Raw genomic sequence first — 14,926 nt, 5'->3', positions numbered from 1 at the left:
TTTACATTGTAGAAAAAGATGCGTGAAAGAAAAATGGCTGCTTTGAGGAATAATGAAGACAGTGATTCTGACAACGACATGGGAGGAAATGAACTTCAAGGTACATGTTCTTTCAGTTCTTGGGAAACAGTCACTGTAACATTTATTGATCTGACTTGTATTTCTTCTTTGATTAGTTTCCTAGGGCTTCTGTAACAAAACGCGCTGTGCCTGTTAGCAGTCACTTCCCCTCCAACCTCCCCTCAAGCTCTGGCAACCACAGATCTGCTTTCTGTCTCTATGCATTGGCCTGTTTTGGACATTTCATATAAATGGAATCCTACTATATGTGGTCATCTGTGACTAGCTTTTCCATTTATTTATGTATTATAATACTGTAATCTTTGGTGAAAGTTCCCACAGCAAATTAGCTTACCATTTAACAAATTCTGTACATATTACCCAGTGACATTGGTTACATTTTTTAAGATGTTTCGTCATTCTCCTTATTTCTGTTCTGGTTGTTCCGTTTCCATAATCTAGCTTCCCTACTCCCACTTACCTTCTCAGCTTTGCTCTAGGGTAAATGTTGACCCTTTGGTCTCATACAGATGACATTTTTTTTTTTTTTAAAGGAACACAGTACTCATAGGTGATATTGTTTATTTTATAATCTAATCTGTTATTTAGCTGAAAGGTGACCTCTGGGTATGGTTTCAGGACAGAGTTTAAAGGATATCTCAGGGTTTCTCTAGTCTCTACCAGTCAAGTGTGGCCTTTTTAAAGAATCTGAGTTTTGTTCTACATTTTTCTCCCATTCTATCCAGGGCCATCTCTTGTGTCTCTGGTCAGAATGGTCAGTAGCGTAGCTGGGCACCATCAGTTCTGGTCTCAGGGTAGATAGGCCTTGGTTCATGTAGGCTATTAGCCCTGTAGACTAGTTTCTTCTTTGAGTCTTTGGTTTCTGTCTTTCTCTTTTGCTCCAGATGAGTAGAGAGCAATTGTTATATCTTAGATGGCTGCTTGCAAGCTTTTTATACCCTAGATGCTACTCACCAAACTAGGATATAGAACATAAAGCTTATGAACTCTGTTATGCCAATTGACCTAGCTCTTCCATGAGACTATGGTCCTAAGCTTTCTGGTCCAGTAATCAATCTCATGAGATGTTTGGTTATGTCTAGAAAGTATCTGTAACTGTGCCTCAGCTTCTCATCTTTGGCATAATGTTTTCACATTCCATCCATGTCGTAGCATGCATTAGTACTTCATTTCTTTTTATTGTGAAATGATATTCTACTGTCTGGATATACCAAGTATTGTTTATCCTGTCCACACAGTTTTACAGTGCTTTATGCAGTTGCCTTTTGAATAAGATAGTACAAGAAAAGTATCACAAATAAAAATACATTTACACTGTATTTATATTTACCTGTACAAGTACCTTTACAGGTGTTGTTTTTTTTTTTTTTTAAATTTATTTATTGTGCTTAAGTGAAAGTTTACAAATCAAGTCAGTCTCTCATACAAAAACTTGTGTGCACCTTGTTATGTACTCCTAGATGCTCTACCCCTTATGAGACAGCACACTTCTCCATCCTGTATTCCCTGTGTCTATTCAACCAGCTCCTGTCCCCCTCTGCCTTCTCATCTCACCTCCAGACAGGAGTTGCCCACATAGTCTTATGTGTCTACTTGAGCCAAGAAGCTCACGCCTCACCAGTATCATTTTCTGTCTTCTAGTCTAATCCAATCCCTGTCTGAAGAGTTAGCTTAGGGAATGCTTCCAGTCTTGGGCTAACGAAGAGTCCAGAGACCATGACCTCTGGGGTCCCTCTAGTCTCAGTCAGACTATTAAGTCTGATCTTTTTATGGGAATTTGAGGTCTGTATCCCACTGTTCTCCTGCTCTATCAGGGATTCTCTGTGTATTCCTTGTCAGGGCAGTCATCAGTGGTAGCCAGGCACCATCTAGTTCTTCCAGTCTCAGGCTGATGTAGTCTCTGGTTTATGTGGCCCTTTCTATCTCTTGGGCTCATCTTTACCTTACGTCTTTGGTGTTCTTCATTCTCCTTTGCCTCAGGTGGGTTGAGACCAATTGGTGCAACTTAGATGCCACTTGCTAGCTTTTAATACTCCAGATGCCATTCAACCAAGTGGGATGCAGAACATTTTCTTAATACATTTTGTTATGCCAATTGAACTAGATGTCCCTTGGAACCATGGTCCCCAAACCCCCGTCCCTGCTGCTCTGGCCTTCGAAGCGTTTGGTTGTATTCAGGAAACTTCTTTGCTTTTGGTTTAGTCCAGTTGTGCTGAGCTCTCCTGTATTGTGTCTTGTCTTTCCCTTTACTTAAAATAGTTGTTGTCTACTTTCTAATTAGTGAATACCCCTTTGCCCCCCTCCCCACCCTCATAATCTTCAAAGGATATTTTTTTCTGTGTTAAACTTTTTCTTGAGTTCTTATAATAGTGGTCTCATACAATATTTGTCCTTTTGCAACTGCCTAATTTTTTTTTTTTTTTAATTTCACTCAGCATAATACCTTCCAGACTCCTCCATGTTATGAGATGTTTCATGGATTCATCGTTGTTCTTATTCGTTGCATAGTATTCCAGTATGTGAATATACCATAATTTATTTATCCATTCATCTGTTAAGGGGCATCTTGGTTGCTTCCATCCTTTTGCTATTGTAAACAGTGCTGCAGTGAACATGGGTGTGCATGTATCTGTTCCTGTGAAGGCTCGTATTTCTCTAGGATATATTGCAAGAAGTGGAATTGCTGGATCATAAAAGGGCTTGAAGCACTTACTAATGACGATCAAAGACCACAGCCTTCAGTATGGATTGAATCCCAACATAAAGAAAACAAAAATCCTCCCAACTGGACCAGTGAGCAACATCATGATAGAGAAAAGATTGAAGTTGTCCAGGATTTCATTTTACTTGGGTCCACAATCAACAGCCATGGAAGCAGCAGTCAAGAAATCAAAAGATGCACTGCATTGGATAAAGCTGCCGCAAAGGACCCCTTTAAAGTGTTGAAGAGCAAAGATGTCACCCTGAAGACTAAGGTGTGCCTGATCCAAGCCGTGGTGTTTTCAATCGCATCATATGCATGTGAAAGCTGGACAGTGAATAAGGAAGACCGAAGAATTGACGCCTTTGAATTGTGGTGTTGGCGAAGAATATTGAATATACCATGGACTGCTAAAAGAATGAACACACCTGTCTTAGAAGAAGTGCAACCAGAATGCTCCTTAGAAGCAAGGAGACAACACTGTGCCTTACATACCTTGGGCATGTTGTCAGGAGGGATCAGTCCCTGGAGAAGGACATCATGCTTGGCAGAGTACAGGGTCAGTGGAAAAGAGGAAGACCCTCAGTGAGGTGGATTAACACAGTGGCTGCAACAACAAGCTCAAGCATAGCAACCACTGTAAGGATGGCTCAGGACCGGGCAGTGTTTCATTCTGTTGCGCACAGGGTTGCTATGAGTTGGAACCGACTGGATGGCACCTAACAACAACAATAATGGTAGTTCTATTTCTAGCTTTCTAAAAAAAAAAAAAAAAATTTTTTTTAGAAAGCGCCAAATCAATTTTCAAAGTGGTTGTACCATTTTACATTCCCACCAGCAGTGTATAAGTGCTCCAGTCTCTCCCACAACCTGTCCAGCATTTATTATTTTGTGTTTTTTGGATTAATACCAGCCTCGTTGGGGTGAGATGGTATCTCATGGTAGTTGTGATTTGTATTTCTCTAATGGCTAACGATTATGAGCATATTCTCAAGTAGCTGCTAGCAGCCCGAATGTCTTTGGTGAAGTACCTGTTCATATTCTTTGCCCATTTTTTAATTGGATTATTTGTCTTTTTGTTGTTGAATTTTTACAGTATCAGGTAGATTTTAGAGATCAGACACTGATCAGATTTGTCGTAGCCAAAAACTTTTTCCTAGTCTCTAGGTAATCTTTTTACTGTTTTGGTGAAGTCTTTGGCTGAACATAGGTGTTTGATTTTTAGGAGCTCTTGGTTATCTAGTTTCTCTTCTGGTGTTTGTACATTGTTAGTAATGTTTTGTGTACTGTTTATGCCATGTATTAAGGCTCCTAGCATTGTCCCTATTTTTTCTTCCATCATCTTTATCGCTTTAGATTTTATATTTAGGACTTTGATCCATTTCGAGTTAGTTTTTGTGCATGGTGTGAGGTATGGGTCTTGTTTCATTTTTTTGGAGGTGGATATCCAGTCATGCCAGCACCGTCTGTTAAAGAGACTGTCTTTTCTGCATTTAACAGACTTTGGGCCTTTGTCAAATATCAGCTGCTCGTCTGTGGATGGATTTATATCTGGATTCTCTATTCTGTTCCATTGGCCTATGCATCTGTTGTTGTACCAGTTCCAGGCTGTTTTAACTACTGGGGTGTTATAATATGTTCTAAAATCAGGTAGTCTGAGGCCTCCCACTTTGTTCTTCTTCTTCCGTAAGGCTTTACTTATCCGGGGCCTCTTTCCCTTCTATATGAAGTTGGTGATTTGTTTCCCCATTTCTTTAAAAAATGCCATTGATATTTGGATTGGGATTGCATTTTATCTATAGTTTGCTTTGGGTGAAGTAGACATTTTTACAATGTTGAGTCATCCTATCCATGAACAAGGTGTGTTTTTCCACTTATGTAGGTCTCTTTTGGTTTCTTGTGGTAGTGTCTTGTAGTTTTCTTTGTATAGATCTTTTACATGTCTGGTTAGATTTATTCCTAAGTATTTTATCTTCGTGGGGACAATTGTAAATGTTATTGATTTGGCGATTTCCTCTTTCAATGTTCTCTTTGTTGGTGTATAAGAATCCAACTGATTTTTGTATGTTTATCTTGTATCCTGATATTCTGCTGAACTCTTCCATTAGTTCCAGTAGTTTTCTTGAGGATTCTTCAGGGTTTTCTGTGTATGAAATCATGTCGTTTGCAAATAGAGTTACTTTTATTTCTTCTTTGCTAGTTTGGATGCCCTTTATTTCTTTATCTAGCCTAATTACTCTGGCTAGGACCTCCAGCACAGTGTTGAATAAGAGTAACAAAGGGCATCCTTGTCTGGTTCCCGATCTCAAGTGAAATGCTTTCAGACTCTCTCCATTCAGGATGATGCTGGCTTTTGGCTTTGTATAAATGCCCTTTATTATTTTGAGGAATTTTCCTTCTATTCCTATTTTGCTGAGAGTTTTTATCATGAATGGGTGGTGGACTTTGTCAAATGCCTTTTCTGCATCAACTGATAAGATAATGTGGTTCTTGTCTTTTGTTTTATTTATATGGTGGATTACATTGATTTTTTTCCAAATGTTGAACCAACCCTGCATAACCCTGCATACCTGGTATGAATCCCACTTGGTCATGGTGAATTATTTTTTTGATATGTTGTTGAATTCTGTTGGTTAGAATTTTGTTTAGGATTTTTGCATCTCAGTTCATGAGGGATATATGTCTGTAATTTTCTTTTTTTGTGGTGTCTTTACCTGGTTGTTCTCTATTTTTGCGTGTGTGGATTTGCATAATTGTTTAGTGTTCTTTCACTTCAGTCTGAACTATTTCTCATAGGCAGGTCTGCTAATCATAATATCTCCCAGTTTTTTGTTTTTCTGGGAATGTCTTAGTTTCTCCTTCATTTTTGAGTGGTAGCTTCGCTGGATACAGAATTCTTGCTCAACAGTCTTTTTCTTTTAGCATTCTGAATATGTTATCCTAGTGCCTTCTGGTTTCCATGGTTTATGTTTATCTTATTCAGATCCTTTGTACAGGGTAACTTATTCCATTCTCTTGCCGTTTTCAAATTTCCCACTTTTCTTTTGATAGTATGACTGTGATATACCTAGGTCTCTTTGAGTTTATACTATTTGGAATTCATTGAGCTTCTTAGATAATTTTTTCCATGAAATTAGGAAGGTTTTAGTCATTATTTCTTCAATGCTTTCTCTAGCCCATTTTCTTACTCCTCTCCTTCTGGGATTCCTACTGTGGTTATGTCGGCATACTTGACTGTGCCTTACAGGTTTATGGGGCTCTGTACATTTTTCTCCACTTTTTTTTCTCTTTGTTTCTTGGAGTGAATAATCTCAATTGGCTTATTTTCAAGTTCACTGATTTTTCTGCCAACTCAAATCTACTTTTGAGCCCCTCTAGTAAATTTTTCATATCATTATAGTTTTCAACAGTAAGATGTATATTTGATTTTTAAAAAAATTCTGTTTCATTTCTGATATTATCTATTTTGTGAGACATGTTTTTATATTTTCTTGAGTTCTTTAGGCATGGGTTCATATATATTTTTTGAGTATACTTATAATAAACCATTGCTGTTGAGTCGATTCCGACTCATAGCGACCCTATAGGACAGAGTAGAATTGCCCTGTAGGGTTTCCAAGGAGCAGCTGGTGGATTTGAACTACTGACCTTTTGGTTAGCAGTCAAGCTCTTAAACACTGTGTTGGCAGGGCTCCATATTTATAATATCCCACTTCCATCAAGTCGATTCTGACTGATAGCAACTCTATAGGACAGACTAGAATTGCCCTATAGGGTGTCCAAGGCTGTAAATCTTTACAGAAGTATTTATAATAGTTGATATAAAATCACTGTCTAGTAAGTCCAATGTCTGGGTTTCATCAGGGATGGTTCCTATTGGCTGATTTGTCTAATGCAATGGATCATTTGATTTCCTGACTGCTGCTTTCGTGGGCATTGATTGTGGGTCCAAGCAAAATGAAATCCTTGACAGCATCAATTCTTTCTCCATTCATAATGATGTTGCTTATTGGTTCATTTGTGAAGATATTTGTTTTCTTTATTTTGAGGTGTAACCCACACTGAAGGCTGTAGTCTTTGATCTTCATCAGTAAGCTGCAAAGTTGTGTTATCTGGTTGATACAGGTTAATAAGTCCTCCACCAATTCCGATGCCACATTCGTCTTCATATAGTCTAGCTTCTCGGATTATTTGCTCAGTATACAGAGACTACTGTAGTCTCTGCTTTTTTATATTAATGGTCAGCTAATGACCATTTTTTTTTTGATTGCCCAGAGTTTTCCTTAAATGCCTTGAACCGATGAGTCTTTCACTCTTTGCCCTTGTATTCTGTATGTGCGTTGAGGTACCCTAAATGTTCAGGTAGTCTAGAACACTGCTTTTGCGTTTATCTACTGCTTGTTCAAGGTCTCAGATTCATCTGGACATGAAAGATTAGCGCCTTTGTATCTTTTCTGGGCATATGTATGTCTCTGCAATATGTGTTACCTTACAGAGGCCCAGGGGTATGTCAGAAATTCGCCATGCCCTGTATCTGATCTCATTCCCCAGATGTTTTAAAAAACGTTTTGGCCAACCCCTTGTTTGCCCCAGCTGTTATCATTGCCTCAGGCAGCAGAGATGTTCAACAATTGCTGCTGATCGTATTTGACAGACGCTTTGGGGATAGCATTTTTCCCACTTGTGATCCCAGAGTCGGTTAAAAAAAGATAAGCTCTTTTAATGAGGCTTTTCCAGTGAGCTTCCAGACATCAAGTATGACAGTTCTGTTGGACGGAGCATCTTGAGGAGCTGCAAACCCAGACTGCCCCTTCAATTTTCACAGCAACTTTGGTTCCAAGGCTGCTGGTTTTCCCAGATACCATAGAGCTGGAGAGGGCGCAAATTAAAACACCACAAAACTTGCTGATGGAATTGAAATTGACAGTTTTTCTTAAATAAGCACTCTGGATTGTTGCAAGCTTTTCTGAGCTCTGAAAAGTTGGTTTCAACAATATTTTCTACTCTTCCCATTGATTTTATGAAGGAGAAGATTTTTATAGGTCCTTACTTTTCCACTCCAGAAATCACCTCATCTCTTAATAAGTTTGATGGCTATGGTGTTAATATAAACATATCTTCTTATTTCTCTCTTTTTTAGATACCCTTGAAATAGCATCTGTACATTTACCTATTTCAGTGCAACCCAAGAATTATTATAAGAATGTTGCTGACAACAAGGAGATTGTAAAATTAGTCTCTGTGCTTAGCACAATCATCAACTCCACAAAGAAGGTAAGTCAAGAGAGTCTGTAGCCAGGGCACTTTGTTTTATAACATGTGGATGTGTCAAAAATTACACACCATCAGCTTGACCTACATGTAGCTTGCATCTCACCCACTGTACCTTCAGTGAGTGGCTAATGGTGTCTTGTGTATGCTAAAGAAATGCTTGTTTAGTTGAAGATCACTGTCATTTTAGATTGTAAGGAGAAAGAGAATTGTTATTCCTACGTTTCATATTGTGTTCTGGTTAATGCCTTTAATCTCAGTTAGTTCAAATGAATCCAACTTAAAAAAAATCTGATATGCCCAAATCACAAATGAGAATAACGTTACAATCTACTTTCAGAGTCAGTGATATTAATATATTTGAGATAGAAAAAGGATTACAGTCAGCTTCCTATTTATGTAATCAAGAAGAGCTTATAAAACATCAGACACAAAAAAACTTATGTGCATTGCCATGTAAAAATCAGGCAAAATTAGAATAAATAAAACTTTAACACTATAAATACGAGTTTGTATTGGACGTAGATGCAAACTTTGGTTGTTTTCTTCCAACCTTGTTTTCTCTCAACTATCCTCTTAGCTCTTCTAGTTAAAAAAAAAAGAGTCAAAACCCTGAGTCATTTTTTACTTTTTTGTCTCGTATATCCACATTTCCACCAAGACCTGTTGACGCTTTAAAAAGGTTCCTCAGTGTTGAGGGAATAATTGTGGCTCAGTCAATACATCTTTTCTATTACTCCGTTTTGATAGAATGAGTTATATTGCTTGGAAGCACTTTGAAAAGCTAACTGTTCTAACAATGGAAGGATCTATTATTAAATTTAGTTTTAATGTTGTTCCTAAGGGAACTAGAAGCTTTTGCATTTATGCGTTTTCAACTTTGCTTTCTTAATATGTTGAAGGTCCTTTATTTAATGGACAATGTTAACATAGTTCAATTTAACAAATATTTATCCAGTGCCTAGTATAATGGGCTCTATACTTAATGATAAAGGTAAGTATTCTATGACAATAATAAAAATTCACCTGTGTTTTCAAAAGTCTAAGTAACCATGGAAAATACAATAAATCAAAATAAGGACCATTGTTTTTCTGAATATGAGTGACAGTATTATGAAAATCTAAGGGTAAGTTGTAATTGAGATTAACATAATGCTAGCAACATAATACTTATCCCTGTATCATTTTTGTTGTGTATGCTTTCCTGTTTTATGAGGGAAATGAACAAATGTTAGTCTTCCTTAAATAATAGAAAGGACTGACATTTAGAATAACTTGAAGGACTTTTTCCAGATTTAGAGGATGGTCAAATGTTTCTGGAAAAACATATGCACACTTGGTCATAGTACTGGACATGGCCAGCCTCCCATAGGTATAGCCCCGTGGAAGAGCCTATGATCTCTGTCCCCTTCCTCTGGTCCTGACTGAATTGGAAGCAAGCCTTACCTACCGCCAGCAAACCTGTAGGTTGGCCATCAACTTATAACATTCCATGTGTGAAAAAGAAGAACTGGACCAAACCATTAAAATAAATTTGGTGATAAAAATAACTCAAGCAGAACATGTCTACATAGGTAGTTCATGTAATTTTTTCCTTTAAGCTGCAGGTTACTACCACTGTAAAAAGTTCCAATTTAATAAGGATTCACACTTTCAGGTAAAATCAATGAGAGTCTGAAAGTTATTTAGTTAGGGTATATTTTTAATATTATAATCACTTGGATGTAGAAAGAGCTTAGGATTCTGGAATTTGTAACCATATGCAGGAGTCTTTGGTGATCTTTAATTAATTCTCCAAATCCTTGTTCTTTTATGAATCTGTCTACATGCAGTTGCAATGCATTTTGGGTATGCATGTCAACACTGCAGCCTGTGCCAAGGGGTTAGCTCTGGTTGAAACAAGCAATGGTGGGTCTAGCTTTCTGTGTTTTTCTGAGTGGGACATTTCAATACCCATCAAACCCAAGGCCCTGAGGCACATTTCAGCAGTATGCAGAGGGTGGATGAAACTCCTGTTGTTGGTCTGGTACAGGTTGGTGCAATTGTCTTAAAATAATCGCAGGATTTAGATTGATGCTGGAAATTCTCTATTGTGTCACATATTGTGTTTGCTATTCTATCTCAGTTTTTTTCATTTTTTCAAGCAAATGTAATGTTGAAATAATAATGTAAGCCAATGGAAAACTTGATCCCCAAGAGGTATAAACATTAGAAATGAGGAGATGAGTTTTTAATTATCTGTAGATGATATGATTACTGTTTAATCCAAGAGGCTAATTAAAAAAAAAAGAAAGACCCAACAAGAGTTAAGTTGGTAGTTGAAAAATAAATACAGGCATTTCTCTTATAAGTATGTCCCTGAAAATCCTCCTGTTTGGCAAAGTTGCACATCTAATAGGCGCAGTTTGCAGATGACTGCTGATCCAGTGGTTGGCAGTTTGAACCCTCCCCCAGGGTACTATGGAAGAAAGGCCTGGTGATTTGCTTCTATAAAGATTACAGCCAAGAAAACTCTATGGAAGCCGTTCTCCTCTGTAACACATGGGGTCGCTGTGAGTTGAAATGAACTCGACGGTAACTAACAACAAAAACACGAGAAAAATAGGATTGAAGCGGATACAGAAAGCCTATGTAACTGGTAACCAGAGCAGTAATGAAAACAACAGCAATTATAATAAAATATTAACAGTTAATAAAGACTATAAATATAGACTATTACTGTAAGAAATAAGGTGGAAGAAGCTTGGTGGAAAGTGATGTAAGAAGCAGTTGTGGTGGCCGATTTAATGAAACAAGGGTACGATATACAAAGATCACGTTGAACTGTGCAGAGAACACTCTCAAGAGAAATTGACCCAAGAGGAAGAAGTGGTGAATGGGTGTGGCACACAGCACTGTGTGTCCCTGAGGCTGGCTGCCTTTGACTGTATCCGTGCACTTTGTTTGTTGTGTTATTGTTATGTGCATTTGAGTCCATTTTCAGTTCATAGCGACCCCATATGACAGAGTAGCTCTGCCCGTAGGATCTTCTAGGCTGTAATCTTTATGCGAGCAGGTAGCCAGGTCTTTCTCCTATGGAGCTGCTGGGTGGGTTCGAACCACCAGTCTTTTGGTTAGCAGTCGAGCACTTAATCTTTGCTGCTTTTAACTGGTGGTAGAAAACAACGCATTGGGAAAATTAGCATTTGATAACGTGACCTCTCCATTCTATTGACATCTTCTGCAATTATCACTCGCGAGAGAGGCGACTCACCATTTCACCCTATAGAAGCGCACTTTGTAGCAAACCAGACTGTTAATAAAAATCCAGATTTGGCAAATATCATGATGCCATTTCAGATTCTTCCTTCTCAGCATAAATCTGTTGTTATTTATATTCTAGGAAGTTATTACCTCTTTGGATTGTTTCAAATGCTACAATCACATTTGGCAAAAGGAGAAAGAAGAAACCGTTATGACGTTTATTATGAAAAACCCCTTACTTTCTGAATTTGAATCTCAGATTCTCTATTTCCAAAACTTAGAGCAGGAAATTAATGCTGAGCCAGAGCACATCTGTGTGGGCTCCGTTGCGCTGTACACAGGTAGGTTAATTTTCTCTCAGACAGTCGTAAAAACTCAACGGTATTGTTATGTCTCCTTACCTAGATTAGTATTTCCGAGAATTCTAGTTATCTTTAAGATGGACCTTCTTTTTTAATGGGCCTAAAGTTTTAAGACCAATTTGTATTTTCTTTTGATTCTCTTCTCTTTAATTAGTTATTCTGGACTATTTTGAACACTTTGCACCAAGCTTTGAAAATAAATGCTATTTCAGAGAAAGGGGATGGATCTGTTGTATTTGGAATTAAAATTTACCATTTTTTTTAGTAAAAACTAAACATTTGAGGCTTGTCTCAGAGTTTTGACACGTACTTTTTTCTTTTGAGCATTTTGAAATGTTTTGACTTGTTGCAAGAATGAGTTTTATAAAATGAATAAATAAGTCATGAGTAGGAAAAAGGAATTTTTTTTTCCAGTTTTCCATGTATTATGCAAAGTGTTGATTACTGGTGAAGAGTTGTACTGTGTCCTCTTATACGGGTTCCAGTTTTCAGGCTGAACTGTGGACATTGGGTTTTACAGCGGACTTGAAGTTAGCCTTGACTGCTGAGACAAAGGCCTGGATGACTGTCATAGGCCGCCACTGCAACAAAAAATACAGAAGTGAGATGGAGAACATTTTTACACTTGTGGAAGAATTCAATAAGAAACTGAATCGTCAAATTAAAGACCTGGACGATATTCGGATCGCTATGGCAGCACTGAAAGAAATCAGGGAGCAGCAGATCGCCATCGACTTTCAAGTGGGACCCATTGAGGTAACGGATCATCATCTGTTCATAATAGAGATACCTCCACATCTGGGGTGCTGCAAGCTGAAGTTTTGTCCAGTTCTGGAGTGGCGTTACAAATGGATGCTAGACCTAAGCCCAATAATTTCAATAACGATGATAATGAAACAAACAGATCGAACTCGTTGCCATTGAGTGGATTCCAACTCATAGCAACCCTATAGGACAGAGTAGAACTGCCTTGTCTTAGTCATCTAGTACTCCTATGACAGAAATACTGCAAGTGGTTGTCTTTAACAAAGAGAAATTTGTTCTCTCACAGTCTAGTAGGTTACAAGTCCAAATTTGGGGTGTCAGCTCCAGGGGAAGGCTTTCTTTGTCAGCTCTGGAGGAAGATTCCTTGTCATCAATATTCCCCTGGTCCAGGAGTTTCTCAGGTGAAGGGACCCTGAGTCCAAAGGACGTGCTCTGCTCCTGGTGCTGCTTTCTTGGTGGTATGAGGTCCCCAACTCTCTGCATGCTTCCCTTTGCTTTTTATCTCTTGAGAGTTAAAAGGTGGTGCAGGCCACACCCCAGGGAAACTCCCTTTACATTGGATCAGGTTGGTGACCTGGGAAAGGGTGGTGTTACAATCCCACCCTAATCCTTTTAACATAAAATTACAGTCACAAAATGGAGGACAACCACACAATGCTGGAAATCATGGCCCAGCCAAATTGATACACACATTTTTTTGGGGGACATAACTCAATCCATGACATGCCCCATAGGGTTTCCAAGGCTGTAATCTTTACAGAAGCAGACTGCCACATCTTTCTCCCACAGAGCAGCTTGTGGGCTTGAACTGCCAACCTTTTGGTTAGCAGCTGAGCATTTAACCACTGTGCCACCAGGGCTGCCTATAATGATGTTACTTAACCCTACTACAGTGCTTACTATGGGTCAGTTCTAGTTGTTTGCCTGTTGTCTGAGGTCCGGTCCCCCGAAAAGCAGAGCCTGAGGTGACAATTTCTGTGCCAGTGATTTATTGGTGAATGCTCGTGGAACAGGGGGAATGAGGGAAGCAGAAACGGACAGGGGGTAAAGCTAAGGGAGGATGTGGTCTCAGTTGTGGTCTAGCCTCATCCCACGAGGAGCTCAGGAGCATGAATTGTACCGCACAGTTGGTCCCACCTTGAGGCAAGGGAAGTTGCCCTTTGTACCCCTGGATCACCTGGTCATTGGCTTAACCTCCCCATGAGGAGGCCTCCATTTAGAACTGAGGACAGTTCTCCAGGAAAGGTGGCAACTGTCACTCCTGACAGTGGGGGATGCAAATACCAGCTGGCAAATGGGACCCAGTGGGGCCCAAACATCCATATGTGCATTAACTTACTTAATCCTTAGTACCACTCCCACTTTACACACAGGGAACAGAGGGACAGAGAGTTATACAGTTTGAATAGTGTCATACATTACTTTTATTTTTTTGAGTACCATATCATATTGTCTTTTCCGTATAAAAATGTTTTATCATGAGTGGGCCACTATATATATATTTTTAAAGGAGACTTATGTCATTGTGGAGTCAATGGGTGGTACAAATGGTTAACCATTTGGCTGCTAACTGAAAGGTTGGAGGGTCAAGTCCATCCAGAGGTGCCTCAGAAGAAAGGCCTGGAGATCTGCTTCTGAAAAATTAGCCACTGGAAATCCTATGGAGCACATTTCTATTCTGACACACATGGGGTCACCGTAAGTGGGAGTTGACGGCAACTGGTGCTGGTTAATGTAATTTTGTAGTCTAAGTAAAAATACTTTTATTTCTGTGATATTTTATGTTTTATAAAACAACATTCATTGGTAATCACCAAGCCCTGTGAAGGAGGCAAGACATTTTTCCATTTCCCAGATGAGGAAGCCCAAGCGGAGGGGATCCGTTACTCATTTACGTAGGCTCTTTGAGTTTGCAGGTAGAATAACTAGAACCCTCAGGGTGGATTTCCAGTCATTCTGATCTTTTCCATTCTAATGCTTCAGTACGTGACTGTGTGTAGGTCTGTGTGTGTGACCGGTAGGAATCAGGATTTTCTTCTTTCGTGTAGGAATCCTATGCCTTGCTTAACAAATATGGACTTCTGATAGCAAAAGAAGAGATGGACAAAGTTGACACTCTGCGCTACGCGTGGCAGAAGCTTCTGGCGCGTGCCAGCGACGTGCAGAAGGAGTTAGTCTCTCTGCAGCCCAGCTTCAGGAAGGAGCTCGTCAGTACCGTGGAGGTCTTCCTTCAAGACTGCCACCAGTTCTATCTGGATTATGATTTGGTATGACTCTGGCTTTCTCTGTGTGCATTTGGGAGGAGGAGGAGTGAATAGAGCATGAAAAACATAGCTGTAGTTTAAAAATTATGTGTCAGATTTCATAAAAGATGATGTACTTGGAGGAGTGAATAGAGCATGAAAAACATAGCTGTAGTTTAAAAATTATGTGTCAGATTTCATAAAAGATGATGTACTTAGGAATAAGAATTTTATTTTCATGAGAGCAAAAGCATTTCCCT

General features: G+C 39.0%; 1 protein-coding gene across 2 annotated transcripts in view; it reads left to right on the top strand.

Annotated features, from left to right (window-relative positions):
- DNAH5 (dynein axonemal heavy chain 5) overlaps nt 1–14,926 on the top strand; it is a 363,993-nt gene that overhangs the window by 132,926 nt on the left and 216,141 nt on the right. For both annotated transcript variants that reach the window (XM_049861228.1, XM_049861221.1), the window contains exons 21-25: nt 13–100; nt 7,923–8,056; nt 11,436–11,637; nt 12,179–12,414; nt 14,472–14,690. In XM_049861228.1, the coding sequence (XP_049717185.1) occupies nt 13–100; nt 7,923–8,056; nt 11,436–11,637; nt 12,179–12,414; nt 14,472–14,690 (879 nt within the window). The remainder of the gene's footprint in view (nt 1–12; nt 101–7,922; nt 8,057–11,435; nt 11,638–12,178; nt 12,415–14,471; nt 14,691–14,926) is intronic.

Source organism: Elephas maximus, chromosome 2, assembly GCF_024166365.1.
Source record: "Elephas maximus indicus isolate mEleMax1 chromosome 2, mEleMax1 primary haplotype, whole genome shotgun sequence".
In the NCBI taxonomy this organism is placed as follows: domain Eukaryota; kingdom Metazoa; phylum Chordata; class Mammalia; order Proboscidea; family Elephantidae; genus Elephas; species Elephas maximus.
This window is presented reverse-complemented; position numbering and strand designations above follow the sequence as displayed.